The following is a 14,745-nucleotide window of genomic DNA, read 5'->3' on the forward strand; positions in this document are numbered from 1 at the left end:
AAGAATGCTGAACTTATACATTTTCTCTTTCTGTTCTTTTAGCGACTTCATTATAAATCACAGTAGTAAAATTATGCCAATACCTAAATATAATAATCTGTTCCAGTGATGTTGTCCGCCTGGAGAGACCTGATCTGGAGAAACAACGAAATGAACTAATAACTAGGATTAATAATGACAAAACACAACTGCAGAATATTGAGGATAAAATATTAAGAATGTTGTTTACATCCGAGGGTAACATTCTTGATGATGAAGAGCTAATTGAAACACTTAATAAAAGCAAGGTATGTATACATAGATATCATAAGAAAAGTTCTAGTAGAATGCAACTAATTAAGGAGTAAGGTCTCACCAAATAGTAGAAGCCTTGTCATTGACAGGCATTAAAAAAAAAATATGAAAACTTTCTAGCTTTCAGAAAAGTCCTGTGATGAACAAGAGAAAAAAAAAACACACACACACATTCACTTATGCAGCTATATGGTACCAGCTCAACTCATTATATGTATACGACAGTAAATATCAAAAGAAAGCTATATATGATTTTTTAATAATAAAAACACAGACTGTGGGTGTCCTGGCATGCTTGTTTATACTGTCATGAGCAAACCATTGTTAGAATTGCAGTTCCAACAATGTAATAGAAATGACAATGGGATTTTAATCTGCAGACTTTACATTATATGTTGCAATATTATGACATTATTAGCATCTATTGTGCCATCATAGGCAGTACTACCAAAATGACTAAGATCAATGTTTCATTTTGAAAGCATGCTGTCATTGAATTCCATGTGAAAGAGGGAAAATGTGCTGCTGAAATTCACCTCAGACTTCAATGTGCCTTTGGAGATGTATGCATGGGCACCACCAGTGCTATGAGATGGGTGAAGCATTATAAAGATGGAAATATAAGTATCAAACATGAGTCTCATAGTGTTCTCTCTTAAGCTGCCTCTGCAGAATCCAGCAAGGAAAGAAACAATGAGCTTATTAGAGAAGACAGTAGTAATGTCACAGTGAATGAAACTGCTACACAGTGCAGTGCAAGAAATGATTCAGATCTTAGTTCATGCCTGTTGGGTCCCATGTTTATTGACAAAAAACTACAGACTTCAAAGAAGAATTATCACCCAAAACCTTTTTCAATAATTTTAGGAAATGAAGATGATGATTTTTTTTATGTGTATTGTGGCAAGCAGTGAAAGCTGGATCCATCATTGTCATCCTTAAATAAAATGCCAGAGTATTAAATGGCACCACTTGGTTTTGGCATTGAAGAAGGAAGCAAAGACAATAATAGCGGTTGGGGAGAGAGATAATGTGACTTGTATGGAGCTGAAGCAGGTATGCTAATGCACATGTAACTGCACCAGAAGTTGTAAGTACAGAAATGCACATGGGTATGAAAGCATTTAGGTTAAGAAACATTGTAGCTGTTCTGAAAGATTGCTTGAAGATTAATCCCTTTCAGTTTTGGTGTGTGGCTTTGTATTTACCTTGCCTCCTCAATTATGTACAACAGTGCCAGTATGGTTGCAGCAGCTATTCTCTCTTTGTGTTGACTTCTTCTCCAAAAAGATCCAATTAGAAATGCAAGTCCTCGTCACATCAGGAGGTGGCGATCTGGACATAGCTTGGTAGGAGATAGAAAACTAGTGACTTCTGCATATTATAACTTTTAATTAACACAACACTGGGCAAGTGCAATTACATACACTCAAAAGACTGACAGACACCGAGATCTGTGAAAAAATACAAATGAGGAGCATAAAATCAGTGGTCATTTAGCTTTCAGTTTTTTGTCAGCTTAGATATAATCATACCTCCCTTCGATATCTTTGACACATGAGAACGGTGCAAATATTTATTTATATGTGTAGGCCATTTAAGGAATCTACGTAAGTGCCATCTGCTAGGAAAGATTTTGGGCATTGTCTTTTGGGATGTCCAGGGTTGTATTCTGTTTGGTTTTCTTGAACCTTCACAAATCATAAATGCTGGTCATTGTACTCAGAAATTTTTCAAGCTGCACTGTGCATTGCACAATAACCACCTAGGGAAGATCATCTTGAAACAGAATAATGTGCATTGTCACACTTCACGTGTCACTGTGGAGAAGACCAGAACGTTTAGGTGAAAACTCCTTCACATTGTTGAAGATGTTAGACAAGCAGTGCATCTGAAGCTAGAATGCAGTTCTATCACAAGGGTATTTTCAAACTTGCAAATGATGGGGAAAATCTCTGAAAACTAATGGAGAATATGTTGAAAAGTGACAAAGTATTTTGAAAAGCTGATGCATTTGATTTATCTAAAAAATGAAGATGAAATATTTTAAAAATTGTTGCTGATTACTTTCAGTATGGCCCTCATATTAATCAGTTTCCAGTTCACAACGTTATTATCACATAACAACTTATTTTGTCTTACGCTGATAAACACATTTTGAGAATCAAGTTATTGAAAATGAAAGGAAGGTGAAAAAGTGTGGAAGTTAAATGCGAAGTAATAATACAGTCATTAAAAAAGAATACAATGATGTACGCACTATATTGAAGAGACTGCAGGCTAAAAACTGTGCTACGACTAAATTGCAACTTGTAGCTGAAGAATAAAATACTCCTACATGTTCTAAATACAATTATAGAATTATACTTGGAAAGTAACACAAAGGGCTATAGAATTACCATCACAGTAACAGACTATGGTTTTCAAGGCAAATCTCTTAGCTGGATGTCATCATACTTGGCAAATAGAAAACAAAGAGTACTTATTAACATCAATGGCAAGAAATTTCCCTCTGGCTGGAAACACACTCAATTACGTGTTCCACAAGGTTCAATGTTAGGGCCACTATTTTTTCTGTATTATATTAATGATATGCCATGCCAGGTCCAGTCTGATACTATCCTCTATGCAGGTGACTCAACAGCTGTAGTCTGTTGTAATAATGAGGTAGACCTAATTCACCATATTGAACAAACACTTGGGGAAATGGAGGCATGGGTCAAAAACAATAACTTGACCTTAAGTTTTACAAAAACAGAAATTGTTCATTTCACCACAATGTGATCTGCTCAGTCTATAAGTGAAATAAGGTGTATGGACAAAAAATTAGAGACTGCAGACTGTGTCAAATTCCTTGGCGTATTAGTCAATAAAAACCTGTTATGGAGTTACCATGTGGACAACATACTGGGTCGACTGAATAGCCTTGTATATTTTATGAATATCTTGTATAGTATTACTGATTTAGCTGTAAGAAAAACTGTATATCATGCATATTTTGTTTCAATCATTATGTATAGTATAATTTTCTGGGGGTCTGAAAAAACAAATTTATTTAGAGCTTTTAGACTACAAGAAAGAATCATCTGAGGAATGGTGGGAGCAAAACCAAAGCAACATTGTAAACCTTTATTTGTAAAACTAGATCTAATGAGCATTAATCATATAAAAACACCATACTGTATGGGTGTGAAATTTGTAAATAAAATATGGAGAGGTATGGATGACCTGAATGTAAAAGGTACCAAAAGAGACCTGGAATAATATCTGAAAAATAATGTTACTATAGTGTACAAGATTTCTTGAATGGCAACAATGCACTATAATTGTAATTAAAATACCTCTTTGAAGATGTTACACCAAATGTATTATTAGTTTATTGTCTATGTTTAGTATTATTATATATAGTGTAAAACTGACAAGTCACCTATGTCACAATCTTTGATTGTATAAGGCGTGTTATGTGATAATAAAAATGGAAATATTGAGAAGCTAAACATGTGACAATAAAGGGTTATGGGAAAAACTAGGTAAGTTGTTCACTTTCATTTAGCTCCTAACATGGTTCTGAAACCTCTTCCACAATGTTAACATGGTTTTTAAACCACATCTGCAATGTTATGATATGAAATGTATATGGGAGAATGCCATGAGAAACAGTAATTTATTTCTACTGCCTGCTGTCTGACTTCTCCACTTGTCCATTCTCCAATATTTGATTTCATGCGTAACTGTGATATTTTCAGTCATTGTTATTTTCATCAAAAATTTCACACTAAGTATATTTTCCCACATGCATTTCACCCCTAGTTTTATATTCTCAGGAACCCACATGTTATTGTCTTCAGTAATAATAAACAGTTATAAATCAAAAACACATATTCTGTGTTTTCTCTCATAAATATAGGAGCAAGTGAGGAACCTATTACTTAGCTAAAATTTATCAAAACTCATGTCTTACTGCCATAAGCTGCTATGAAAAATCTTTATTATTGCATTGAGTTTTGATCACCACAATTTATCTTCAGGCTAAAATAGTTTTTCAATTACAATATTTATGTGGCTACATCAGGATGTTATATAGAGAGTAGATAAATGTAATACAAGTATCCACACGAGTACTGTCATTGAAAAACTTTTCATATAATCCTTGCAGCGCCATGTGGATACGGTATGGAGGGGCATGTGGTCATCACACTGTCCTCCTGGCCATTTTGCCAGCTTTGCAGAGCATGGAGTCATTACATCTCATTCAAGTAACTCTTCAATTGGCATCATAAGGCTGTGTGCACCCTGTACCAGTCCTCCCATCAGAGAAAAATGTTCTCCCATCAGAGAAAAATTCTTCTCAGTACCAGAAATCGCACTCAGGTCCAGCACATGGCAGTCATCTATGGTGACCACTGAGCTTCAAAAGCAGACAAAAATGTCCCATGGATTATGATAATACCTGATAATTGAAACTGACAGAAACAATAAAACCTTCTTCTTAGTCAGTGATTGCTGTACAATTCAGTTCTCAATATGTATCTATATCTACTGAAAATGTAGTTAAAATTTAGAAATATGGTATTCAAATATTAATAATTATTATTAATATTATTTCAGGAAACTTCTGGAACCATTGCAGCCAGACTTGTTGAGGCAGAAGCAACTGAACAAAAAATTTCTGTTGCTAGAGAGAAATACAGAACTGTGGCTGCTCGTGGTTCTGTTTTATATTTTGTTGTTGCACAGTTGGCAGAAATTGATCCCATGTATCAGTACTCACTACGATATTTTAATCAGGTAACCTAAGAGGGACTCTTGCAGTATATAGAAAGTTGACTTACACATGTTTTAGTTCAATTATAATCAAATAAGTCTTCGATTTTATCCTCTGTGTCTTCTTGAAAAGTTTGGTATTAGGTAGTTGTAATGTTTGATGACACACAAACATACCTAAAAATTAAAGAGATATAACTTCTAGCTTAGTTACCACAACATAAGACATGTTGTAGTTTTCTTTTAATTCTTGATGTATAGACCTGATGGGCTCTCCTGGAAGATGGGTAGACTGCTACAGAAACATGATATTCAGTATATTATTCTCAAATCAATGTCTAAGACAATCTCATTGTCTCATGAGACATCTCACCCATCAGAGCATTAAAATGAGAAATAACGTGAGTCTCACTAAATTACGGTGTGCACTTCAAAAAACAAAGGAGTATCGAAGGGCCTAGTTGGCACTGGGTGCCAAACTCGGCTGTAAATAGCACCATAACAACAAACACACTTCACTGTCTTGTTAGATTCCAAGTAGCAAGTATCCATGATAACATAGCAGCAGCTGAAGTAGATGGCTGAGCTGGTTGCCCAAATATTGTTCAAAAAAAGTAATCTGCAGTTTGAACACCAGAAAGCCACTATTATTTCCAACCTCCTTTTCATGTATATTATAAATGCTCTTCCAGTATTCTACACACAGGTGACCTATTTTTCCTGCCCCCATTTTTACTGCTTTTCTTTCATCAGTGACAAATTAATTTTTTGTGCATGTCACATAAATAATCGGTTTTTAGCTTAAGTTAGTAATTTGTTTTCCTTTGTTTTTATTGTGTTACTAACTCATTAAATAGTGCTGCTGCTCAAATGAAACTATATGGTTCCGGAGACTTCTTCAAGTCTCAGACACTATGATGTTTACATCTAGACTGAGGCAAAAGATGAAAATTTGTACCAAGGCATAGACATTTGAGACTTGAAGAGGTTCCTAGAACCACTTGTTATGTAAATAAAACTGCCTTTTCCTGCTGCCACTTACTTTATTTTTCCCAGGTGCATTTTGCCTTTTTCTTGCTCTAAGGTATCATCTGTGAGATCTATAATGATAGAGTTTTGTTATTTTTAGATTATCAAACAGTTCACATTGCAATTTTTTTGTGTAAAAAAAGTGAAGTAAAACTTGCTCAAATAGGTGTGTGTAATTTGGAAATCTGCCCATACCATACAAGTATTTCAGTCCTGACACTTTCAGTGCACTTTTACATCCTAATTTTTTGTATAAAGAGGAACAAGCTTAATGTGAAACTGGAAAGCAAATCTTAGAACATACCTAATAATTCATTGTATAATGTGGAAAAGAGCCTACACAGTACTACTGTATTACAGTTTCTTAGTTATTCATGACTCTACTAGGACATTACTTTTAACACCTCTGTTAAGCGGCACAAAACCAAGAGAAGAGGTCCAGCACAGTGCGGCGCTGCGGATGTGGACCTAGAATGGCTCTGCTCTGTGCAACTATGAGTAAGTTACACTCAATGTCGGGACAGTACATCAAAGGAACACTGTTTTATTGTGCACTGCCTTCAAAATCGCTAACAATACAAGGTGAAAAGTGCAGAAAAATGGCCAAGGAAAGACTCACTGTGCTGCTGTGTGGATACATATTAGGTGAAATGGAAAAGCCACTGGTGATTGGAAAGGTGGCAAAACAGCATTGTTTCAATAACATAGGCATCAGTAAGCTTTCAGTCATATGGTGAAGCAATAAAAAGGCATGGATGGTGAGTGGTCTTATGGAAGAATGGCTGGGCTCTTTCAATGCCAAAATGAAAAAAGGTAATCACTAAGTTCACTTTTTCATGGACAATGCAACCTGCCACCTGATGGTAACATTATCAAACATGAAATTGGCTTGGTCCCCTCCAGATTCAACCAGCCCCGCACAACCCATGGGTCAGGGGTTATTTACACATTCAAGTGTCATTATAGGTGATTACCGATGCAATCTCTTATTCTTAGTATTGAAGAAGCCCAAAGTGTGTTTGCTCTTGCATGTTCAGTTTCTGTCCTGGATGCAGTAAATTGGATTGGCTTTGCAGTAAAGGAAATAAAACCCAATACTGTCACCAAGGGCTTCAATGAGGCGGGATTTGGGGTTCAAGAACAAGACGCTTCTGTGGCCATCAGAGTTCAAGAAGATGCAGCAACAACTGCTGGATTAATGAAAATGTGAAACATTTTATGTAGTGCAGATGATTACATTCAAAGTAATGGCTTTCTATCAACTCACTCCACTTTCACTTCAGCCACAGATTTAACGGAAATCCACAACACTGAGGATGACAAAGAAGAAGAAAAGGAAGAAGAAGAGGAGCAAAATGATGTCCCTAGAAAAATTAATATGCCTGAGGAAGCCATTGCATGCATAAATGACATTATGCAATTTGCAGTACACACCAATTCTCCCAACTTGTGGGAACTATTGTATTGTGCAAAAAATTGCCTAGGAAAAACAATTTTGAACAGGAAATTAAAACAAGTTTCCCTCCTCGCTATTTGGCAAAGGAAGTGAAATGTAAAGCAAATAAATGGGTGATTAATAAACAAATTTAAAGTTCGAGTAAAAGTATAGAAATGACATGCTATTTATCAATTAGATCAATTACTGTAATAGTCCAGTGTTCTTTGTCCAATACACAGTAAATGAACATCTACTGTGCTGGAGTAAAAGTATGTAAATACAGTACATGCATAATTAAAAAATTTTACTGTAGCGTCAAACGGGGTGATTTCAGACATTTTTCTCATTATTTTGATTGTAACTTTCGTATATATTGTTAGATTAAACTGATTGTTATGGAAGTGGTAGGGTATACGTGTAACAAATAAAATATCCCAGAACCAGAAAGTGTATGTGTGGGTATATTTATCTGAGGCAGTTAAATAAAGTGTCCAAAGTCACCCCATGGATTGGGGTGATTTTGGACACATGTGTTTTTTAAATTTCTGTCTGAAGTTACAGTATCTAGAGGGTGAATTTGGACAGTTACTGCCTTTTTTAAATTCTACATGCTTTTTATTTGATTTTGGTGACATTTTACATATTTTAAGGTAGCCCTTTGTTACAAATAAGTGATACGGAATGATGGTTTCATCATAGTTGATCATGTTGCTAGGTGAGAGATTTTCCAGCTTTGCCTTAATATTGGAGAAAAACATCTTAACAGTCTCTTTGTTCACTTCTGCATGAGCTTGTTTAATATTTTCGCTTAAGCGAACAGAAAGCTCTGACTGTCGTTTGAGGAATAAATGCACCAATCTTCTCCTGGCAAATTATTACGAAATTTCTTCTCTTTTTGGCCAGATTTATCAACGTAGCCTTTAACTAAATATCTAATACCCAATTTAATGAAGGGAAATTCCCAATGTGCAGCCCTCCAGATACTTTGCTTCAACATTTCTTCTTCTTCTTTATTTAGCACTGGCTGTCCTCCCATTTTTTTCAGATGTGCTTCCTGCACTTTATTTTGTATGTTTGATTTAGGTATAACATACAAATCACATGCTTTTCCGAATGATAATTTACCACTCTGAATATCACTAACAGGTTTATCTAAAAGTTCTGGGTCATAATTACACCGTACTGTAGCACCTCTCCTGCTCTTATACGTTCTTGGCATTGTCTGAAATCACCCCACACAGTACATAGTTTTACAAAAACCATCGTTATTTTATATCCTTGCAGGAGAAAGTCGACAAACTTGCACAGAAATTGTCTCAATGCTGTTAGCTACGGATCACGTCGACAATTAGGGTTACAATAACTTCCCGCTCGATGCACCAATAGAAAGTTTCCACTTTACTATAATGCGTGGATTTTTAACACTGAGACTGTTCATCGGTTATTCACCTAGGGAAACAGTTGACCCAAAATAAAAATTGTGGAAAGCGATAAATGCAATCTTGTGCTTAAAATAACTGGCGCACGGACGTTATGCAGTGGCAAAGAGCAAACAAGCCATACTGTCTGAATTCGCCCTTGTCCAAAATCACCCTGTTTGAGGGTACGTTTGTGCATGATACCTGACAAAATTTTATGTAGCCCAGTGAGTTTTGAGTAATCTGGAAACTTGTTGAATTTGGAAAATTATTTCAGTCCCAGGTGATTCCATTTTGAGCAAGTTTTACTGTAATTACTTACCATTTGCTGTGATTTGCCTTTCCTCTCATCTGGTCTGGAGGTTGCACTACCACTTTATTAGCAACATATAGGCACAATTTTGAGTTCTGACATTTTTCACACTGTTCACCATGTTTCTCCTTCTTTTTATGATGTACTATTATTCTTTTGCCATTTGATATAACTATTTTTTCAGACCATTTGCTTTTAACTACGTAAATATTGTAACTTCATTACATGCTTATTTGTGGGTAATAAAGTAGTAATACGACCCCCAAACCAGATGAGAGAAAAAGCAGATCACAGCAGATTGTAAGTAATTATCTTTTTCACACAAAAATTGTGCCGTGAACAGTTTGATAATCTATAAAAAAGAAACTGTATAATTATGATCCCACTGATGATGCCTTAGAGCAAGAAGAAGGTCAAATGTGTCTGGGAAAAAGAAATTAAGTGGCATCAGGAAAAGACAGTTTTATTTACAAAACAAGTGTATCTGTGCTTGCTGCAGAAGATGAACATGCAAACAAACTTGTTGTCTCTAGAACCATGTAGTTTCATTTAATTAAAGCATCTGTGCCTTGGTTTCAGGCAGGATTGACTGTTTCATTCAATGCTGAAGTGCTGTTCCAATAATTTGGAGAGCCTCTGCAATGTTGTTTGAGTTTAGGGGGAATATCAAGTGGGGTGATGTGTGAATGGGAATTTCGAGTAAGGAGGGAGGTAGCTGTGCAAAGTCACTGCACCTAGGTAGTGTAGTGGTTAGTGAATCTGCCTTGGGAGGGGTGAAAAGCCATTGGAATTATCAACAATCAACTTACCAACTCCAACAATTGTGGATTTGACAATAATGTCAGTTCTTTTTTAATGTTTCATATGTCAAACTCTTTCCACATTACATACACCCTCAAGATAAAGATGCCATTGGAACTGCCACCAGTCAAGGTAGCAACACCAAAAATTTTGTTTCAATACCAATATCCTAGATATTAAGCTATATATGTGCTGTAGGAGTGTCCAAAAGTTTCTTTCTGTTTTTCATTCTTTTCTACGAATATACTCTGCAAGCCACTGTACAAGGCATGGTGGAGGGTACCTTGTACAACTACTAGTCATTTCCTTCCTTGTTCCAATCACAGATAAAGCAAGGGAAAAATGACTATCTATAAGACTCCATGTGAGCCCTAATTCCTTCATATCTTATCTTTGTTCTCCTCATGAAAAATATATGTAGGCAGCAACAGAATCATCCCCCAGTCAGTATCAAATGCCAGTTCTCCAAATTTTCTCAATAGTGTTCCTCAAAAATAATATCACCTTCCCTCCAGGGATTCCTGTTTGAGTTCCCAAAACATCTCTGTAACACTTGCATGTCATTCGAAGCTACAGCTAACATATGTAGCAGCCCACCTCTGAATTGTGTCAATATCTTCCTTTAATCTGACCTGGTATGTATAACAAACACTGGAGCAGTACTCAAGAATAGGTCATATGTGATCTCATTTCCAGATGAAGCACACTTTCCCAAAATTCTCTCAATAAACCACAGTCAGTCCTTCACCTTCCCTACCACAATGCTCATTCCCTTACATATAACCCAGGTATTTAAACGATGTGACTGTCAAGCAGGACACTTCTAATGCTGTATCTGAAAATTAGAGATTTGTTTTTTCCTACTCATCCACATTAACTTGCATTTTCCTACACTTAGAGCTAGCTGCTGTTCATCACACCAAATAGAAATTTTGTCTAAGTCATCTCATATCCTCCTACAGTCACTCATCTTCAACACCTTCCTGTATGTCACAGCATGATTAAAAAACAACTGTAGATTGCTGCCCACCTTGTAAGCCAGATGATATGTGTATAGAAAATAATAGCAGTCCTCTCGCACTTCCGTGGGACACTCCTGACAATACATTTGTCTCTGATGAACACTCACCATCAAGGAGAACATACTGGGTCCTATTACTTAAGAAGTCTTCAGGCCGTTCACACATCTGGGAACCTATTCCAATGCTTTCCAGACATCTAGAAATATGGAACCTGCTCATTGCCCTTCATCCATAGTTCGCAGTACATCATGTGAGAAAAGGGCAAGCTGATTTCCACACAAGCAAAGGCGAGCTGATCTCCACACAGGCAATGCTTTTTAAAAGCATGGTGATTCATGGACAAGAGGTTCTTGTAATCAAGAAAATGTGTAATACTGGAACTGAGAATATGTTCAAGGATTCTTCAACAAACCAATGTTAGGGATATTTGTATTTTTGCGGGTCCATTTGTTTACCCTTCTTATGTACTGGAGTCCTCCGATTGGGATTTTGTGCTGCTTAAGAGATCTGCAATAAATGCAAGCGAAGTAAGGGGTCAATACTGTAAAGTACTCTTTGTAAAACCAAATTGGAATTCATCCTGGCCTGGTGATGTATTTATTTTCAACTCTTTCAGTTGTTTCTCTGCACCAGGGATGCTTATTACTATGTCATCTACATAAAAGTTTCTTGTATGGTCAAATTATGGTATATTTGTACATTTCTACTGCATAAATGATTTCTTAAATGTGAAATTTAAAATTTAGCTTTCATTTTTTTATCTTCAAATGCCACACCAGAGCTGTCAGTGAGGGACTGGATGGATGTGTAAGACCCACTTAACAATTTTATATAGAACCAGAATTTTCTTGAGTTCTTGACAAAAACTGACAGTGTAGTATGAAGTATGACAGAAGCAGTTGTTGCCTGCTTCATGCATAGATCTTTCCACAGACACATGAATCTCTACTGACATTTGACTGTCATCATTTTCACATTCTCTTTTGAACAGTGAGTGCAACAGCCTTTGCTTCTCAGTATTTTCCAGATTTCATTATTAAACCAAGATGACTTCTTTCTGTCCTTGATCGATTTACTAGGCACATAGTTTTCCAAACTATGATTTACAATCTTTTTGAGCCTTGCCCATAATTCCTCTGCATCCATCTTACTGGATGATATAAATTCACTGTCTACTCCTTCTAACAGAAGGAGAACAGCCTTCTAACAGAAGAAGAACAGCCTTCTTGACTGATTTATTAACTTTCATAACCATATTGCTATGATGACATCGTGATCACTAATCCCTGTCTCTATGGTATGCTGTCAATAATGTCCAGCATGTATATAGCCACAAGGTCTAACATATTTCCATTGCATATTAGCTGCCAAACTAGCTTCTCAACTAGATTTCATAAAAGGTGTTCAAAAGTGCTTTCCAAGACCGTCCATCTGTACTCCTTGCTATGAACCCATTGATGTCCCAAACTGTACTTGCTGGGTTAAAGTCACCTTTCAACTAGTATTGCATTATGTACTACTGATTGCAGACTTCCTTTGAATGACTCTAGAACTATCACAGCAGAACCATGGGACTGGTAAAAACAGCCAACAATTAGCTTGATGTCACCTAGTTTTGTTATAGGCAACCAGATTACTTCATGTCACACTCAACTTCAACCTCAATAGAGACAATATTTTTGTCGACTGCAGTGAACACTCCTCCTCCTATAATGTCCAGTCTGTCTTTCTGATATGTTCTATGACTTGCTAAATATCTCAGAACTTTCTACTTCGGGTTTCAGCCAGCTCTCAGTCCCAAGAATAATTTGAGCATGCAGGACTTTCCTAGAGTGCAGTGAATTTGGGAACTTTGTTGTGAATACTCTGACAGTCTACTGATAAAATTTTGACAGTTGATGGGTTTTTACTCTGAACATGGTCTGACATCCCCTTCTGTATATCAGCTGGTGAGTGTTCATCAGAGTACCTCAAACCATTGCCTAGCCTAAAAAAAACCTATGTGTTATCTACAAGTACTCAGCTACTTGAGTACCTGAGTAGCTACTATCTTCATGTTGTGTACTCCTGACCTGTCAAGTGTAGTTCTACAATACAGGTATAGAAATCTGCAGCCAAGACTGTCACAGAGTTTACAAAGCCTTTGGTCCAGACACTCCACTCAATTCCAAAAGAAAGAGCACCAATCAACTCTGGCAACAATGCTGCAAATTGCATGCTCTTCTTGCCCCTGTGCAAAAGGCCAACAGTCTTTATCACTTCTGGCAGCTGCTCATATGAACTGAGGAAGGCCTCAAAACCCATGCAACAGATATCACTGACGCCAATGTGAGCCACATTTGCAGACGACTGCATCGTGCACTCTCGATAGCCACAGGCAAGGCCGCCTCTACATCTTGGCTGAGGTCACCTGGCAGGGTAAGAGAAGGACAGGAGAAGGCACTTGCCCCCTGGCCTCCTCCCTCTTGAATCTGAAGTACAGAGTTTTCATTCATTACAAAATTCCCATGCACTTCTAGAAGTGATTTCTCATGATTCTGCAAATCCTTTCATTTAGCCAGCTGTAACATACAAGATAAAAATGGCAATTTTAAAGTCTTGCGCCCCCCCCCCTCCCCACCCCTCTTGGATAAGGATACATTTCTGTTGATAATGCCCACACCACCACCCATACCTCCAGGGGTTAAAAAATGTCATCAGAACTTTAACCAATGAACTTAACGAAACTGATAACTGAATTCAATGCTAATATCAGTTTTTTTTACTATTACATTTCCTTATGAATCCCTCATTCCTTAAGCATGTTTTACTCCAGCATCAGTTACTTTTTCCAGATAGTAAGTCATACACATTCCAAGTTGGATAAAAATGCTCTAAGCATTCCAAAGTTATGTTATCATTTTACAGATTTCCCATCTCCACCTTCTATTCCCAGGAGTTCTGCAGATATTCTAGTCCTATGTTACTTTTCTCCAGGTGGTTTTCTGCAGAATGTGCATGATTGTTGCACATTTGTTTGAAGCAAGGGAAGAGACTCAGCCAAGCAGAAAAAAGTAAAAAATGGACTCACATGATCATGTTGGTTTTGGTGGAAAGAGCTACACCTTCTATCTTCTATCTATCTGTTCCATCTGGGAAAAATATATTTAAAAAGAAAGATGATGAGACTTACCAAACAAAAGCGCTGGCAGGTCGATAGACACACAAACAAACACAAACATACACACAAAATTCTAGCTTTCGCAACCAACGGTTGCCTCGTCAGGAAAGAGGGTAGGAGAGGGAAAGACAAAAGGATTTGGGTTTTAAGGGAGAGGGTAAGGAGTCATTCCAATCCCGGGAGCGGAAAGACTTACCTTAGGGGGAAAAAAGGACGGGTATACACTCACACACACACACATATCCATCCGCATATACACAGACACAAGCAGACATTTGTAAAAACACTGCCATTTACTCTCAAATGGCAGAACTCTTTGGAATTGGGTAGATCAGACAAATGCAATCCACCAGTGTTACGTGGTAGAGGTTGCTTTGTACCAGAGCTACATGACAGAGGATGCTTCATAACTCTACTGTCAAAATGTGGGGCAAAAATAAATGTTTAATGTCAGTGGTAGGCACAAAATGTCATCTGAAATTCATACCTCTACCCTCAATGTGTTG

The 14,745-nt window shown here is 37.0% G+C and overlaps 1 protein-coding gene across 1 annotated transcript in view; it reads left to right on the forward strand.

Annotated features, from left to right (window-relative positions):
- LOC126188640 (dynein axonemal heavy chain 6) overlaps positions 1-14,745 on the forward strand; it is a 1,044,937-nt gene that overhangs the window by 780,871 nt on the left and 249,321 nt on the right. Inside the window, exons 94-95 of the mRNA XM_049930241.1 lie at positions 107-287; positions 4,903-5,082. Of these exons, the coding sequence (XP_049786198.1) occupies positions 107-287; positions 4,903-5,082 (361 nt within the window). The remainder of the gene's footprint in view (positions 1-106; positions 288-4,902; positions 5,083-14,745) is intronic.

This window comes from Schistocerca cancellata, chromosome 5 (assembly GCF_023864275.1).
Source record: "Schistocerca cancellata isolate TAMUIC-IGC-003103 chromosome 5, iqSchCanc2.1, whole genome shotgun sequence".
NCBI lineage: Eukaryota > Metazoa > Arthropoda > Insecta > Orthoptera > Acrididae > Schistocerca > Schistocerca cancellata.